Raw genomic sequence first — 18,141 nt, forward strand, 5'->3', positions numbered from 1 at the left:
AGAGAAGGAAGGAAGGAAGGAAGGAAGAAGAAAAGAAAGAAAAGAAAAAGAAAAGGAGCACAAAATGGTAGGCAAACCTACGGAAACTATTTAACCTGGCTTTTCTCCCCTTGCTCTTGATCCCTTTGCCTCTAGTCTTTCCTATGGTGTTCAGCACCAGCTTTATCCAGCATGAAGTCGTGGGAGAGTACAGTCACCTGTTCACTGTCCGAGGCTTAGACCCCAGCCTGCAACCCTACATGCTGATGGCTCACTTTGACGTGGTGCCTGCCCATGAGGAAGGCTGGGAAGTGCCCCCATTCTCCGGGCTAGAGCGAGATGGCTTCATCTATGGTCGAGGCACTCTGGACAACAAGAACTCTGTGATGGTCTGAGATGCTATATTCCCTCTGCCTGGGGCCCTAATGATCAATTCATGATGTGGGTGTTTGACTGACCCCTGGGACGTATGAGGTGATGGTAGAAAGAAATTGGATCCAGGACACCTGGGTCCCAGCGATCCATTTGTCACTTCCCTATCCCAGACCTTGATTTCTCAACTGTAAATAGGGATTCAAATAGAGACTCCCCAGGGACCTTTTCTGTTTTTGACATTGATAGGCTTATGCTTTTCTCCAGGTGCTAAAAGTTCTGCTTCTCCACATTTGGTCCCAGGCACCATTTTGAATGTGTTCTTTTTAAAAAGAATCAGATCCTCGTCCCACCATCCCTGATGCACGCAGCCGAATGTCTCTGGTACATTGGTACTCCTTAAATAATAATATTCTCTCCTTCCACTTGCTTCTGAACCCCAGGCACTCCTGCAGGCCTTGGAGCTCCTACTCATCAGGAAATACGTTCCCCGAAGGTCGTTCTTCATCGTTCTTGGCCATGATGAGGAGGTAGAACCTCCTACCCTCTGCCTACTTCTGGGACCCCTGCTGGAGAGAGGGGAGTGAGCACTTTACCCTAGTCCAGGTTGCTCCCAAGCTGCAGGGTCTCCATGCTATGATGTGGTGCTTTGTCCACTTCTCTGTGTGTCTGTGTGCCAGAACTGTCTAAAGATCTTGACCAAAATTTAGATGTCTGGGCCCTGTGCCATAGATTTGATTTTTTAACAAACTCCCTCACAGTATCTGAGGCAGGCAGGGAGTATGTCAACTATACCCCAAGAAACATTGATGTGATGGAAAGAGAACTGAACAGGAGATCAATGACAGTTTTCTTTCCAGTGATGCCATTTACTTAGACCCTGGGAAAGTCGTTTCACTCTCTGGGCCCCAGTTTATTTATGAAATAAGGAAGGTTGGGTCCTTCCTGCTCTGACATTCCAGGATTCCCTGATTGTCCAGGGCCCTGTCCCCCAGGAGAAGAATAGGTGGGAAGGTCCTGGAGCCTCTGGCTAAGCTAAATGGGTCCCCATTAGCTATCTCTAGAGGTTTGCCCCTGGCTGAGAAAGACTGTGTCTCTGGGTCCAATGTCTGCAGGTGTCCGGGACAAATGGGGCTCAGAAGATCTCAGCCCTGCTGCAGGCAAGAGGCATTCAGCTAGCCTTCGTTGTGGACGAGGGTAGCTTTGTCTTGGATGGTTTTATCCCCAGCCTCAAGAAGCCCTTTGCCATGTGAGTAAAACACCCCATCCCCACCTTAGACCGGCTTCTTCTCACCCCATATGAGATGACGCCAGTTTGGTATCTGTAAGCCATACTGAGACAGACAACTCTTTGTTTACTCCTCCTTCCTTAATCACTCAGATCTCCCACCTGTCCTAGGCTTCCCCTTCATTTCTTCCTCTTGTGTGATTTTTTAAAGCAGCATGAAGCTGACCTCCCAACCCACCAGCCCAGTGCACAGATGGGCCTATGGGATAATTCAGGGTGGGAAGAAGTCCAGAGGGCTGTCTCTGATTCTCTTCTACAGGATTTCAGTGTCAGAGAAGGGTGCAATTGACCTCATGTTACAAGTAAACATGACTCCAGGTCACTCTTCAACTCCCCCAAAGGAGACAAGCATTGGCATCCTTGCAGCCGCCGTCAGTCGGTGAGTCACTCCTGGCTCCAGTCTCATGCCAGACTCAGGGTGGAAGACCTGATACTTTCCCACTTTGAATCTGAGAGGGCTAAGCTTCCTGCCCTGAAGCTAGACAGGGAAGCCACAGTGCACGCCACAGGAGAGACAGAGCCATCAGTACCTAGGCAAGGACTGAGGCCACAAGAGGACCTATCAGTAGATCCGAAGAGCAAGCAAGAGCCACAGGCAAAATCCAGTTCAGGTAGCTGGAGCAGTTCAAATTACAGAAAAGCAGTTAGAAATCACAGATTGGGCTGGGCATGATGGCTCACACCTATAATCCCAGCACTTTGAGAGGCCAAGGCATGGGGATCACTTGGACCCAGGAGTTTGAGACCAGCCTGGACAACATAGAAATACCCTGCCTCTACAATAAATAAATAAATAATTAGTCAGACTTGGTGGCCTGTAGTCCCAGTCACTAGGGAGGCTAAGGTGGGAGGATTGCTTGAGCCCAGGAGTTGGAGGCTGCAGTAAGCTATCATCACACTACTGCAGTCCAGCCTGGGCAAAAGAGCGAGACTCTGTCTCTTAAAAAAGAAAAAGAAAAAAGAAAGAAGGAAGGAAGGAAAAGTTGGCAGTGACTGTTATTGCTGACTAAGTTCTCCACTTGCCCTGGGAAGAGGACAAAGATAAAAAAGAGGTCCTGGGGTCCTGGCAGTGGGTGAGTTCAGCAGGGTCTGTGACAGCAGAGCTCACCCGTGGCTGGGTTTTCTTAGCAAGATAAGAAAAACTCTATTCTTCTCATTCAATAAATATTGAACTAAATAGCCACCATGGTCAAAGCTTTGTGCCAGATGGGAGGTAGGCATACAGTAATGAGACAGTCCCTGTCCTCAAGTAATTCAATTAGCAGAAGATACTGACAATTCTGCTGCAGTGTGGGTGGTGCCGTAAGAATGGACACACAGGATGCTGGGGGATGGGGGAGTAGGGACCCTAACGTGGACTTGGTAGACAGGGAAGGCTCCTGCTGATGGAGTAGAGCTGGTCCTGCTGGTGATTGAGCTCTTCAGAATGTTGAATTGGTGGAGGTGATGGGAGGTGAATCGGAGATCTCCCAACCAAGTGTGTTGAAGCCTCTTCCTGTCTCCCTCCTTCACCTCTTCAGGCTGCTGATCTTTGGCTGGGCTTGGCCAAGTTCTGAGAACTCTTATTTCTCTTCCAGACTGGAGCAGACACCAATGCCTAACATGTTTGGAAGCGGACCATTGAAGATGACAATGCAGCAACTGGCAGATGAGGTGTGGGAGGAGTATTACATACTCCTGGTCTGCTAGGAGCAAAGGGATGGCAGAGAAGTAAACTTCAGAGTAAGAAAAGGGCCCTGGTGCTAACCAGTGCTCTGCCCATTCTCACCTATTCCCAGCTGGTGGTGGAACCAAGGCAGAGGAATCTTACTTATCCTCTAGGGCTGCTGGTATTTATCTGAGACCCTAAGATCAAATACACCCTTTGGGAGCTGGTTCCTACTCATCCTCGAGGCTGTTGAGCAATTGTTCTAGCCAGTCAGATGAGCCCAGACAGGTAGTAATTGCCTCCCTGTCCCTGACTCTCTAGCAGAGGTTGAGCTAACTGAGCTCAGCAATACTCCTGACTACTAAGGGTCCCCAGGGCAGGTCTAAAGTAGAGAGAGACCCAGGCCTCAGGAACACGGACCCTGCTGTACCAACGCCTCTGGAATCCTGCTGAATTGTTCTTTCTTTCAGTTTCCCTTCCCCACCAACATAATCTTGAACAACCTGTGGCTATTTCGGCCCCTTGTAAGCAGGTAAAATTTTATCTTTCTTTCTTCTACATCCCTCGCCCCAAACCTACCCACCCCTGGTCACCACTCCTTGGCTTAACTGGGCCTGGCCAATCATTCCTCAGCTACCAGACACTGCATCTCTAAGCATGGATATTTAAGACATCTCTACAATGTCTTTCTTAGTCTTAAAGATCTCTAAGATTCAGAAAAAGTGGGTGATTTTTCTCCCCTCTCTTTTACTCCCTTAGACAGTTCTTCCTAACATTTGACCTTCATCCTTTGCTTTAGGTTAATGGAGAGAAATTACATAACCAATGCACTAGTCAGGACCACCACAGCACTCACCATGTTCAATGCAGGAGTCAAGGTAACGTAGCCTAGTTCCTCCCCATCTACCTTTTCCTCACCGCCCTTCACTCCTCCCTCCTTTGGCTTTATCTGCTGGCTCCTCCTTCCTTTTCTGTGTGTCAGTTGGACCAAGCCTAGTCACACAAAGGCATAGGCCCTTCTGAAATCCTAAAGGAAGTTAGACCATTCACATAACTGCCAGTACCACCAGCACAACTTCAGGGGATACCATTCACCTAGAGTACAGTGTGACCTTGTGGAGCTCTGGTCATCTGGAGCCCAGACTGGGTATTCGTGAATGGTGCCTCAGAATGAATCCCTAGCAAAACTGATTGGAGTGTCCAGGATGTCAGCTGGACCCAAGCATTCTTCACCAGCTGCCCATAGTGTTCACCAAAATAATGGCACCGTGTCCTTATGTTTGAAAGGTGTTTTTAGCTCCCTAAAATATGTTGACATTTATTACTCCATTTGATGCTTCTAAGAGCCCTATGAGTATTGTTACCCCAATTGCCGGTAAAGAAAATGGAGTTGCACCCCACATCTTTAAAATAAAAATAAATAAATAAATACTTAAAAGCTGAAAAAATAAGAAAAAGGAAAATGAAGGCACAAAGAAGTTGCAATTAGTTAAAATCACACAGCTAATTTGCAACAGCCCAGTTCTCCTGTCCCTGACCTCATGCTTTTTTGCACCACACCAGTTCAAAGAAAGACAGGCACTTGGGGAGTCTGTTCTCTCCCGGCCTCTGAGGAATGATTTCTCCACAGCCTAGCTCTCCTAGTCCTAGGTGCTTCCTGGTCAGGCAAGACACAAAGTTGGATTTTACAACTGGTCATGGGAAACTAACACCACCATCATCATCCGCCTCAGGAATCAAATCTGCTGTGATGGGGCCTACAAAGGCTCTGGGTGCCCTTTCCTGAGTAAACACTGAGGTTAATGGCTAAAGAAATGTCCTGGATGCCCTGGGAAAGAAAGGGCACAGGGAAGACTCCTAATGGCACAGCATAGGACCAAACATAGGTGTCTGGGCAGTCTCAAAGAAACCAGTCTTGCTCGGAGCAATGCTGTTATCCCCTCCAGGACCAAGAAGTACAATGATGTGGTCTAAAACAGAGATATCCCTCCAGCTCTAAATATCAGGGGCCCAGAGAAGATAATGCTGGTGGCAGACTAAAAAACATTAAACCCTGGGGTCCTTTAATCAAATCAACTTGCTCTGCCCCTACTGGTGGTAATTGGCGTTTCCTGGACAGGATCAGGTGTGGAAGACTTGAGGTTAACTCAGCAGGGTTTGTGGTTCTCTCTCTCTAGGTGAATGTCATCCCCCCAGTGGCCCAGGCCACAGTCAACTTCCGGATTCACCCTTCACAGACAGTCCAAGAGGTATGTACCTTATGTTCCAGACAATTAATTCAGCATCAGAGAGGCGTAGCCCTCAGGATTTGGTTTTAGCTACAGTCCTAGGGCTAACACAATTTCTCATTTGCTCAACCAAGATTTTTCAAAGACATCCTATGTACCAGGTACTTGGCTAGGATGAGAGATCTCTGGTTTAAGGGAACTTGTAGTCTGGGAGTGGGAGATTAAGACAAATAAATGATAGAAACACCCATAGTAGCAAACATACATATAGTGGACTTGCTATGTGCCTGGCACTATTCTAAAGCGTGTGCACACACACATAATCCTTACAACCACCCTAAGAAGTAGAAACTGCATTATCTGCTTTTAACTTGTGAACACTGAGGCAGAGTAACAGAGCAATAGCATAGCATACCCAAGATTACAAATCTAGCTGTCTAGTTCCAGAGTCTGAGCTTTTAGCCACAATACTAGACTACAGTTATAACTATTAGGGATGAACGGATAACCATAGGACCACTGAAAAGAAAACTGATGCTACCTCTGAGAGTCAAAAATTATTTTCTGGTCACTAAAAATTTGAGCTGGGCCTTAGAGGACAAACAGGACTCTGCTAGAAGTAGGATAAATTGGGGAGAAGTCGTATGAGATGAAAAGGCCTTTATGCCAGGCTGGGGACTTTGTTCTGTTCTGTAATGAGAGAACTTTCAGAGGTCTTCAAACAGGTCTGACATCCTCAGATTTGCTTTTAGAGAGATAATGCTGGTGGCAATGCAAGGATATGTTGGAGTAAGAAAGAGCCAGGAAGCTATTGTGACACTTCACGCAGAGCATATGAAGGCCTGAACTGAGGCGACGGTCATGGGGTGGAGAAGAGGGCACCTAGCAGAGGTGTGAGAGAGATGGGTTCTGCAGGATGTGGTGTGTTTATGGGTGTAGGTTGAGAGACAGGTAGGATGACTTCAAGGATTTTTTTGTTTTGTTTTTGTTTTGTTTTGTTTTGAGTCAGAGTCTCACTCTATTGCCCAAGCTGGAGTGCAGTGGCACCGTCACAGCTTACTGCAGCCTCCATCTCCTGGGCTCAGGCGATCCTTCCACTTCAGTCTCCTGAGTAGCTGGAACGACAGGTGTGCACCAATGTGCCTGGCTAGTTTTTCTATTTTTTGTAGAAGTGAGGTTTTGCTATATTGCTCAGGCTGGTCTCCATCTCTCAGGCTCAAGCGGCCCTCCTGTCTCGCCCTCCAAAGTGCTGAGATTACAGGCATAAGGCACCATGCCCCACCAGCTCAGCCAGCTCCAGGGTTTTTGATCTGGGTAGTTGGCCAGGCAATGATGCCTTTGACCAAGATTGGGAATTCAGGAAGAAGGGCAAGTTTAAGGAAAAATATAATGGTTTAGAAGTTTGAGAAGCTTATAATATATTAGTAGGCAATTATAAATACCTCAGGTCTAGAGAGAGACATGAACTAGAACTACAGGCTAGAGTATTATTAATATAACTGGAACCACTGGAGTCAATAAAAGGCCATGGGAAGAATGTGTAAAGTTAGGAAAGAAAAGAGTTGAGACCAGAGCCCTGCAATGGTGTGCTATACACATCAACTAAAAATGTATAAAAATGAATGTATACTCACAAATCGTGATGAGAGCTATGATGAAAAGAAACCTGGTGCTATTAGAAAATATAACAAGGAACGAGGCCCTGTTGGAGAATGAGGCAAGGCTTCCCTGAGGCAGTGACAGTCTGGCAAGGCTTCCCTGAGGCAGTGACATTTAAGCTGAAAGCCAGAGTGAGTAGAAGTTCCACAGGATGTTTGACATCTATAGGAAATGCTAGCTTACTTAAACATCAAGTTGAGCCAAAAAGAGTTCAAAAGGTAAACCTGATCCTTAAAAAAAAAAAAAAGAGCCATCAGGTGAATAGTACATTCCAGAATATAACAGGGTTAGGCCTTGTTAGGTCTCTGGCACAGATCATCGAAGGTCAGCCACACTTAGACGTCTGTGGTCCCTTCTCTTAAGCTCTTCTCCATGGAGGAGTTCATTTGTCCTCATGAAGGTAGGGAGGCACACTTCTCATCACAGAGGAGGAAACATGCTACCCTGAGCCACCCAGCACCGGGGGGAGACAGGCTGGGCTCTTCTGCTTTCATCAGGTGCCAACCTTTGTCCTCTCCCAGGGGTCTCATGTGGCCAGGAAATCACCAAATTCCCCCCACTGAGCTTCTTTCCACCAGTTTTTCCCAGCCTCATTCCAACTCCATGCCCTTTCCAAAGGCCGTTTTCCACCCAGCTGGGACTTTCATCTCTGCAGGTCCTGGCACTCTTTCCTCCTCCCTAATCCCCCACCACAGTGGCCTTCCTTCCAGGTCTATCTGATGAAACCCCTGGAACCACTAGGCCCATCCTGCCCACCTGCCACAATGAGGAATGGAAAGCCTCCATCATCCTGAAAGCTCTCAGGGCCCGTTTTTCCTATCACTCCTTTTCCTTGAGCCATCTTTCCATGTGTCAGGGACACTCCCTGCTGGCTTGAAGACTGTGTGCACAGAGCCTCAGGCTGTATCCAGCAGAAACACGGACAGCCCCCAGAGTTTTCTTCCTCCACCTTCCACTGGCCTCTCCCATGTTCCTAGATAGGTCTCCAGCACCTATCTGTGAGGAACAAGAGTCTTCAGAAATTTAACAGGCTACCATGTGGAAAGGAAAGCGTGTTCTGAATGGGCCTCAAGGAGTAGAAATAAGGCCAATGGGAGATGTTTTAGGGAGCCTCCACTTAAGAGAGAGTTTTGAAATATGCCATCTTGGACAGTAATGAGCTCCTCATCACTAAAAGGGCTCAATCAGAGTATTGTAGAAAAGTGTCAGGTGAGTGGCTACTGTAGACTAGACATTCTTCTATGTACTTGGGATTACAGTGAATAGGACAGACAAGATTCCCATTCTAACCATGCTTGTGTACTAGTGGGAAGAGACAGCAGAAAGCAAGTAATCAAATAAATGAACAAAGTGATTTTTTAAGTGGTAAGTACCACAAAGAAAATAATGGGAGGCTATGTTCACAGAGTGACTGTAGCATGAGGGTGGAGCAGTGAGCTACTTTAAATGCAGTGGTCAGTGAAGCCCTCTCTGAGGAGGAGCAAAGACCTGGCAACAGCATCTGGGCAGCAAGAACCCAAAGCAGGGAACAGTATAGGGGTCCTCGAATTTTCACAGAGGTGAGACTCTGCTGAGTGTCTATTATGTGTCTAGTACTGTGCTATATCATTGGAGTATATACAATATCAGAACAAAGGAGAGAGGTTAGATGTTACAGGACACCATGTTTAAGTTCATTATAAGGAAGACATTTATAAAATTGCTCAAAAATGGGAGGTGGAGGCAGGGAAATTGCTTGAGCCTAGGAGTTCGAGACCAGCCTGGGCATCAGAGAGAGACCTTGTCCCCACAAAGAAATTTTAAATATTAGCCAGGTCCTGACAGGAGGAGGATAAAGGAAGAATGCTTGAGCCCAGAAGGTCAAGGCTATGGTGGGCCATGATTGTCCCACTGCACTCCTGCCTGAGACCCTGACTCAAATGTATAGTATACAATGGTGAGAGCTTCCTGCCACTGGAGTATTCCAGTAGATTGGATGACAACCTGTCATGAGTTTTCTAGTGAGCAGCCTTATAGCAGGATGGAAGCTGGACTTGCTAACTCCAAAGAGTTAGCAATATTTTAGTAAGCATTGTCCTTGCCTTCAACAACTGTACCATTCACTTGAGAGGAAAATATCTCTCTACATAAAATAGAAAACAAGGCCAGCTCAGTGACTCAGCCTGTAATCCCAGCACTTTGGGAAACCAAGGCGAGTGAATTGCCTGAGCTCGTGGGTTCGAGACCCACCCAGGCAACTTGGCAAGACCTCGTCTCTTCAGTAAATCAAAAACTAGCCACGCCTGTAGTTCCAGCTACTTGGAAGGCTGAGGCGAAAGGATCGCCGGAGCCCAGCAGGTCGAGGCTGCGGTCACTGGAAGCATGCCACTGCGCTCCAGTCTGGGCAACAGAGTGAGACTCCAACTCAAAAAAAAGCCAGAAAACAGCATAATGTTGTGGAAATATGCTACAAAGGCTATAGGAGGTCAGAAAAATGAGAAGTCAGTGTATTCTACAGTAACTTTTGAGGTCTCTCTCACATTTAACAAATCCTTCTTCCTAGACCCATCCTTGTGCTTCTGATTATTGCCGAGGTGGTCCCTCTGTCCTAGACAGGCAATTAACAGCCAACATTTATTGATTGTTTACTGTGTGCCAGGCACTGGCCTAAGCACATTATATAGATTAACTCCATGAACAGTCACTGCCAACTTATGAGTAGATGCTAGTGTTAACACATGTTAACAAATCCATGTGTTAACAGATAAGCAAGCAGAGATACATGCAGAGAGGTTGAGGAGCTTGCCTAGGGTCACAACTATAAGTATTCGAGGCACCAAGTTTGTCATTACTCAATTTTTGTGCATGCCCTTCTTGCTCAGACTGTGCCTTGCCTCTTCTCCCTCAGCTTCATATCCTTCCTTCACTCTAGGGCTAAAAATTTATATCACTAAGGAATCCATCTCACATGAACACTTTCCTTCTGGTTCTACTCCACACCACCTCAACCTGAATGCATGTAGGATGCAGTATAGCATCATTCTTGTGAAGGCAGACAGATACCCAGCCCAGCAATGCTAACTGTATGACCCTTGGCAAGTTATTTAATGAGACAACTCCCTTTATTATTTTTATTGGTTCACATCTCTTAAATTTTATGTATCCAACATTTATGCAGCTTGGTGCTAGAAATACAGAAATGAGATAGACACAGTTCCTGCCCTTGAGTCAGGGCCTGACCTAGCAGCTCGTGGGAAACCTGGGATCTTGTCGTCTCTTACTGAAGAGATCCATTCTGTATCACTTCTTCAATTTCTTGGGACAGGACCCTCTAAGTAATTAGGGACAGGGGACAGCAGGCACAGTACCAACCCACCTCATAGGGGCTGACTTCAGGAACCTTTCAATGGGTTGAGAATATATCAAGACTGTGTATTGGCCAGGCTCTGTGACTTAGCCTATAATCCCAGCAATTTGGGAGGCCGAGGTGAGTGGATTGCCTGAGCCTATGGGTTCGAGACTAGCCCGGGCAACTTGGCAAAACCTCATCTCTACAATAAATAAAAACATTAGCCGGGCGTGGTAGCACTCACCTGTAGTTCCGGCTACTTGGAAGGCTGAGGCGGAAGGATCGCCAGAACTCAGCAGGTTGACACTAGGGTGGCCATGAGTGTGCCACCGCACTTCAGCCTGGGCGACAGAGTGAGACTCCAACTCAAAAACAAACAACTGTGTATTAATTCTTGTATTAGCATTATTGGGCCGTAGGTGCCAGAGTGAAAATATGCTCTGAGAAGTAAGACTAAGCTCTGATGACCCCTCTCACTCATCCAACAGCAGAAAATTTGTTTTGACTGAAATTGTGGTTTCTAAGTCAGCAGTGGGAACCCTCACTTCTTCTCCAGACACAACTCCTAGCATGCTTCAAGGAGACACTGGCCTAAAAGGGGTACTCTTGTGATAATGCCCCCCACTCAGGTGACTCCCAGCTACTGGACAACCCCCCTTTCTAGGGCAGAGGTAGTTTTTAAGCAACTACTGATCAAATAGGTTGAAACTATGTTGGAACTTTCCTTGGGTGGCTGGGTAGGTTTGGTGCAGGGGACACCCTAAGTTAGCCTCTGGGTCCAATCCCACATGGCTCTATGTGACCTAATCCTCAGGGTCTGGGCCATATCCTGACTGGAACCAGGAATTTTGCTGAATTCACTCGAGTCATTTCAGACTGAATATTTTCTAGGAGCTTCCTCAGGTTCCTTCCTGAGGAAAGGAGGCAAAGAGAGAAAACTTGAATACCAGTATCTCAACTCCTAACTTTTTGTCTGTGTTGAGCTCATCTTCCTGGCTCCAGTGCAGCTGGTTACAAACAGGAAGCAGGGATGCCCAGAAGGGCGAAAGAAAAGTGTGTGACCCTTTCATCACTTGTCTGTCACTCTCTCAGGTTGAAGCTAGTCATCACATCTGTCTCCCTGCTTCAAGATAGTTGAGATTCCCATTGTACGAGAAGAAAGACACATAATTTTCCAATCCGTGGCCCCAGGGACTTCAGACACAGGATGGCTGACCACAGTTTGCTAATCTCCCAAAACATTTAACCTAAATCCATCATGCTTCAGATTGCTTTCCAGGAAAACCCAGCTCTTACCTCACCTATGGCCAACCAGCTGAAATTGAGGTTCCAGTGCTTTAAAAAAAAAATGTCCTCTCTGTAAACCCCAGGGCTCTACCTTGCTGGAGAGAAATCAGGATATTTAAATTCATATGGTTCTTGGATGACAGATAAATAAGAAATTCAACCCCCTTTGTTTCCACCTGGGAGGTCCTGGAACTCACCAAGAACATTGTGGCTGACGACCGAGTCCAGTTCCACGTGTTAGATGCATTTAACCCCCTGCCCGTTAGCTCTTTTGATGACCAGGCCTTGGGCTATCAGCTGCTCCGCCAGACCATACAGTCCATCTTCCCGGAAGTCAATACTGTCGTCCCAGGTAATGAATGACTTCATCATCTATGGCTGGAGGGAGGTGGGGGCTAGAACTGTTTCCTATCCTATGCCCACTTCCCCACCCCCACCCCAGCTGTTCAGCCTGGAAACAGCTGGCTGTTTCCCCCCTTGGTGGGACTGGAACTGTATTTTCCCTTTAGGGTGGAAGTGAGAAAGCAAACAGGAAAGGAGCAGAAACAATAAATTAGGTCAGTCAAGTGTGGATCCCTGCTTAAGCTAGGCCAACCGCTCTGGTATAGAGGACAGGATTGGCTTAGACTCCCCCCTTCTCTGGAGGAGCCACAGAAGGGCCCAGGATCTTCCCAGAGTCTGGTTCTGATCCATTCTAGGATAACAGCTTAGCAGGGGTCTCAGACTCCTCAGTCCAGAAAAGTCTCCCAGCTCATACCATTTGCATTAACCTCATTCACCTCTCCTGGCCCAGACCAATCCTGGCAGTATCCCTCTGCACCCTTCCCCAGTCTTCTAGCATACCATCCAAATTCACACTGTGTAGACAGTGGTTCTCCAATATAAGAGTAGAAGAGAACTGCCCAGGGAATTTATTAAAATGCAGATTAAGGCCAGCATAGTGGCTCATGCCTGTAATCCCAGCACTTTGGGAGGGCAAGGCAGGAAGATTGCCTGAGCCCAGGAGTTCGAGACCAACCAGAGCAACATGGCAAGACCTCATCTCTATAATAAGTTAGAAAGTTAACCAGGCACAGTGGTGTGTGCCTGTAGTCCCAGCTACTTACTTGGAGGGCTAAGGCGGAAGGATCAACTGAACCCAGGAGGTCGAGGCTGCAATAATTGTGCCACTGAACTCCATCCAGCCTGAGCGACAGAGTGAGACTCTGACTCAAAAAAAAAAAAAAAAAAGAACAGATTACCTGGACCCACTTCCGAAGTTTTGTATAAACCAAATCTGGATGGAACCCTAGAATCCAGCTTTACTATCGGATGTCACACCCAAATATTCCTGGGAGATTCTGACACAAATGATGACTGATCAAGGTTTGAGAATCTGTGGTCGATGTGAGGGGGAAATGCTTTAATAGTAAATGTTATGTTCAGTTTCCTTTTATCTAGGTTTAATCATAGATTACTCCAAATATCCAGGAACCCTGGCCCTCACAGTCCCAGGTTTTCCCTTCTCAGCCTTCAGAGGCTCCTTACTCTACTCTCCCTTCTGAGATATCTGCCATAATCTCAGGTTTTGGCTTTTACAGAAAAAAGATAGGCAGAAATCAACCAGTAGAAATCTGCAAAGCAAGGAATTGTGAAGGGCCTGTTTACCCATTTGAAATTAGGAAAGGGAAATAGAACAAAATACAAAGTACCATCTCAAATCATCCCACACACTTGAATTGATGTTCCAGGTGTATTTTCTCGAAGAACACACCTATGGGGACAAGTCCCAACCCCAGCTAGGTGACTTGCTACCACCTTCAAGAGAGTGGAAAACTGGAAAGAGGATCCTGGGACTTTCCAGACCTAAAGTTGGGCTCTAAGAAGACAGACTCCTCTCTCAGAGGATGAGAACGTAACAGGAAATTACGTTCCAATCCAAGAGGATTGCATTTTATAGCAATAAAGTTCCCCTAGAGGGTATTTGTTTCTGACCTACGGTGATACAGAATAAAGGTCAAGTGATAAAAAAGTGGTATCCAAACTCTGATTTCTTAAATAGCAAATGACCATGGCTATGGGTGTTAAGTGAAGGTATTGGCCTCCCTGGTCATCATGGAGAGGAGACACTTGACTTTGAACCATTCAAGTGATATCTTGCCAACGCCCTTGGAGGGAGATTCCACGCTCCTGGCTACAATGGTGTTTTTTTGTAAGGTTTTGAGAAGGAGTAGCCTGGAGGACAAAAAGCCATCATCATGGGCTCTCCAGAGGGCTCAGGTATTGCTCTATAGTGATCCAGTGGTCCTAATTTTCCAGACAGCCAGCCTCTTGCCACTTTCTTGACGTAGTGGCTCATGTAAGGCCCCTCTCCTTTTGATCCCTTTCTAGGTATTTGTATTGCCAATACAGACAGCCGACACTTTACAAACCTCACCACTGACATCTACAGGTTCAACCCTGTCATCCTGCTACCTGTGGATTTCAAAAGGTAAGCAGAACAGCAGATGGGAGAGAGGCAATCCATCTAATATGTCCCCTTTCCACCTCGTGTTACTGAAAGTCCACAGAATGGGGTGAAAGCCAAGGTTTGGAAAACTGAAATGGAGACATTGTAGAACCTAATTCTTCAACTACCCTCATTGCCAGAGTCTTGTTGCTTCCCAGAATTTGTGGGTGGTTCATGAGAACCTGGTAGAAATAGTACTCTTGGATGCTGATCCTAGCCTTTCCTCTCCTTGGGAGAGTACTTACCCGCTGGACCTCATTTTCTCCATTTACAAAGTGGGCATTCTCTGAGATGCAAACACACGAGGGCAAAAGAGGACGTGTGCTTTGACTTCTCAAAAGAAAACATTATGTAGATCCAAGACGTGACTACCAATCTGAACTGCTGTGTGTGAATTACTTTTTTGTAGGTTCTTCAACAAATTTATTGATCCTGGGTGTGGGAGGATGATTTTCATTTACCTCTCTGCCACTTATCTAGACCTCATTTCTACATTTTCTCATTAAGTCAGTTGTAAACAGAATGAAGATATTTGAATATGAGCTTAAGAACAGCTTTCAGGCTTTTGTTTTTTAAACAAGGAGCAGGTAGCTACTCTTTATTTTCTTTTCTCTTTGAGATTACGTGTGTAGTTTGGTTGTTGTTTTTGCTTTGTCTTGTTGTGGGGAGGCATGTTGGTGGGAATGAGATCTGATAGTAAGTTTCCTAGGTGAAGCAGAACACTGGACAGGTACCCTGGGCAGCTACCCTCTCTTACTCATAGTATGTTGAGGGCTGAGGGACTGGCCTAAATGAGTCTAGTTAGGCAATCTGTCCTAAGAGAAAGAGAATTAGAAAGATAGTTCTCCAGGAGGACAAATTATTGAATGGCTTTCAGGCCAGGAGATGATTTTGGACTCCACAAGAGTTTATTCGTTATCTCCCCCACTGTTCTTTGTCATGAGCATGAGTCCTTCGGAGATTGACCAACATGTCGTATGAAACCTCACAAATGGCCTCTCCCACCTTGCCTACCTCCTACCCCTAGAGGGTCAAAGGCCAGTGGTTTCAGGGTTGGGGAATGGGATGAGGACATTGCTTTGTAGTAACAAGTATGATATAGCACTTGGTCCTTCCCTCCACCCTCAAATGCATCTCTCTTTGCCCCAGCATCCATGGAATCAACGAGAAAATCTCAGTTCAAGCCTTCCAGACCCAGGTGAAATTCATCTTTGAGTTAATCCAGAATGCTGACACAGACCAGGAACCAGTTTCTCACCTTCATGAACTATGAGGTCAAGGGGTCAGGTGGGTTAGGGGCACCTGACCTCAGGCCAGGATTAACCCAAGGGAGAAATCCAACGTTGATGAAATTTTGGGTCAAAACCACATTGTAATAAATTGCCCACCAGCCTTGCTCGCTCCTAAACCTACCCGAGAACAAGACCAAGGTAAAGCAAAGACAGCAGAAATCTGGCTTCTTCCTTCCTCACGACATCTGCATCACCTTGACCGAGTGGCAGTTACTGCCTTCTTGTTCCTTGTCTGTATTATGCTGGTTATGTCACCGCTCCACCCTCCAGACCTGACTTCAATGCAGATTTGAAAAATGCAGATTTACCTGATGGGAATGTTTAATTTAGGGCACTCTTGCTGGAATGCCTTTTCCAGGGCTTACATATTTCTTCTTGCTACAACATCCTCTCCCCTTTCACTCCCCTCTCTTCCTGGACTCGGGAGCTGTCTCTCCATCTCTCCTCTCCTGCCCCTGCATCTTCCCCCAACCCCCAGTTTATTCTCCATCTGAAACTAGACTTCCCCAAAACATGATACTGCCATAATTGCCACCACAATTGGTCAAATAAAGTGATCTCTGCATCACCAACTGGTCACTGAGGGGTGAAACTGAGGCGAGGGCCTTGAAGGAACCCCCAGACTCCTGGTTCTGGAGGCCAGAGACTGGAAAAGAAAGCCTCCTTAGGCTCCTCCCAAGGGCTCCCTGGGCTTTGTTCCCTCTCCTGCCCTGTTCCTGCCACCTGCTGCTGCTGTCTCACCCCAGGAGGCACTAATCTGTGGAAACATTTCCCTGGCACATCCGATGGGCTGAGCTCCCAAGGGAAAGGCATTCATGACCCGGCCTCTCGGTGGAGCCCGGGACCAGCGGGGCGGTGGCGCTGGCATCATGTCCTGGTTCAAACTGATCAAGGGGAAGTGGAGGGCATGAGGAGGATGGGGGAGACTGGCTTGAGGGTTCTGCTCTGGCTGGATGGGTATGAGGGAGGACAAGGTATCCTGCATTAGGGGACAGCAGAGCTCCTGTCCTTTTTCTCTGGGCTCCAGCCCTGAGCATATTTGAATCTGCTCAGTAGCTGACAGGTGGGGGGCATTGGAAGGCAGCATTTCTTGGCTCAAAGCTAGGAGCTGTGCTTTGTGGATCACAAGGAAGTCTGGGTCATGGAGGGAGACAGAGGGACTTGAGAGACTCCTTTTTTTCCTCAGCAGGCCAGGACCTTCCATCCCCTCCTGGCGTTTGACAGCCGTGGGCTCCTTTTCTTTCTCCTCACAAACACCGGATTCCCTCACACCCCCAATTTCGCACCTCCCTCCCATGGATGGGAACTGTTCCTTGGAGCTCCAGTTTAATGGAAAGTGTTAGAAACACAGGATTATTCAAGCTTTTTTGCTACTCCCCCCAAGATTCACATTCCTTCCCTCACTCTCCCTCTTTTGGCCAATTCAGTACTTATTCAGCCTTTGTTAGAGGGCAAGGCAAAGAACAAAAATAATCCTTCACATTTGTACAGAGCTGTGCAAAATGCTTTCATCTACCTTATCTCAGCAGAGCCCCACAAGAACCCTGTGAAGAAGGTATTGTTACCCCTTCTCACAGGGGAGGAATTTGTTCTCAGAGAGGTTACACATCTAGTCACAGGCAGTCAGCTTAAACCCATGCAGCCTGGCCCCAAACTCACTGTTATTCCATGACCCAAAGTTACCAATGGAATCTACTTTCTGCAATTATCTTATTTATTCCTCACAACAACTCTGTTATTGCCCGTTGTATAGATGAGGCAACTGAGACTCTGAGGTTAAGCAACTTATCCAAGGTCGTGCTGGTGTTAGAGGCAGAGTCTATCTGAATCCAAAGCCTATGTTAAAAGTACTGAAACTGAGATTCAGAGAAGTCACTTGTCCAAAATGACAGAGTTCTTAAGGGGCAGCCTCAGAATTAAAATGCAGGTCAAAAATCTCCAAGTCTAGTGTGTCTTCAATAGCACCACACTGTCTGCCCCAAGAACCTGTGGTGTGACTCATTCATTCTGATCCAGGGAGATGTCAAGGACAAAGGCTATTCTGCTGTTGAATTTAGTTCTTAGCTCTGGCTCTTTGTGTTCCTCTGGCTGACCTCTCTCTATTCACACCTCTCCTCTGTCTGCCGGCATTTACCACCCCTACCCCCAGCTTCTGGGCTGTGCTCTTTTCTTCTCTGAGTCTGAGAACAACCAGGTCTTTAATGATCCATGGAGTCCCCATCCAGTCTCCCTACCCTCTTCCAGTTTTAGAAAAGATAGTCTTTTGAACCCTCAGTAGGGGAAGGAAGGCCCTTGAGATGGAGCTGCTACAGATGCTAGCTCTGAGAACACAGACATTCCAGCCATGGGCCCTGAGGGCTTCTGGAAAAAGCAACTCAAAGTGCTGGCCTGGCCAAGACAACATGAGCCTCAAGCTCTGAGCCAGATGGGGTAATGAATCTGGGACTTTCCTCCACCCCTATCCACTCATCTGGCCACTCCCCAAATCTCCCTTGAAAGAGCTCCAGCAAATAATCCCAGGTATGTCCTATACTCTCATCAAGACTTCACTCTGGCTGCTCACTACCTAAGG

General features: G+C 46.9%; 1 protein-coding gene across 1 annotated transcript in view; it reads left to right on the plus strand.

Moving 5' to 3' along the window:
- Window positions 1-16,006, plus strand: part of PM20D1 (peptidase M20 domain containing 1) — a 20,549-nt gene extending 4,543 nt beyond the window's left edge. Inside the window, exons 3-13 of the mRNA XM_008064011.2 lie at window positions 136-368; window positions 795-881; window positions 1,467-1,600; window positions 1,899-2,018; window positions 3,217-3,292; window positions 3,758-3,819; window positions 4,087-4,165; window positions 5,465-5,536; window positions 11,973-12,141; window positions 14,160-14,259; window positions 15,427-16,006. Of these exons, the coding sequence (XP_008062202.1) occupies window positions 136-368; window positions 795-881; window positions 1,467-1,600; window positions 1,899-2,018; window positions 3,217-3,292; window positions 3,758-3,819; window positions 4,087-4,165; window positions 5,465-5,536; window positions 11,973-12,141; window positions 14,160-14,259; window positions 15,427-15,550 (1,256 nt within the window). The 3' untranslated portion in view covers window positions 15,551-16,006. The remainder of the gene's footprint in view (window positions 1-135; window positions 369-794; window positions 882-1,466; window positions 1,601-1,898; window positions 2,019-3,216; window positions 3,293-3,757; window positions 3,820-4,086; window positions 4,166-5,464; window positions 5,537-11,972; window positions 12,142-14,159; window positions 14,260-15,426) is intronic.
- The last annotated feature ends 2,135 nt before the right edge of the window (window positions 16,007-18,141 follow it).

The sequence above is a fragment of the Carlito syrichta genome, unplaced genomic scaffold (assembly GCF_000164805.1).
Source record: "Carlito syrichta isolate Samal-C Ts95f unplaced genomic scaffold, Tarsius_syrichta-2.0.1 Scaffold100611, whole genome shotgun sequence".
Lineage (NCBI taxonomy): Eukaryota > Metazoa > Chordata > Mammalia > Primates > Tarsiidae > Carlito > Carlito syrichta.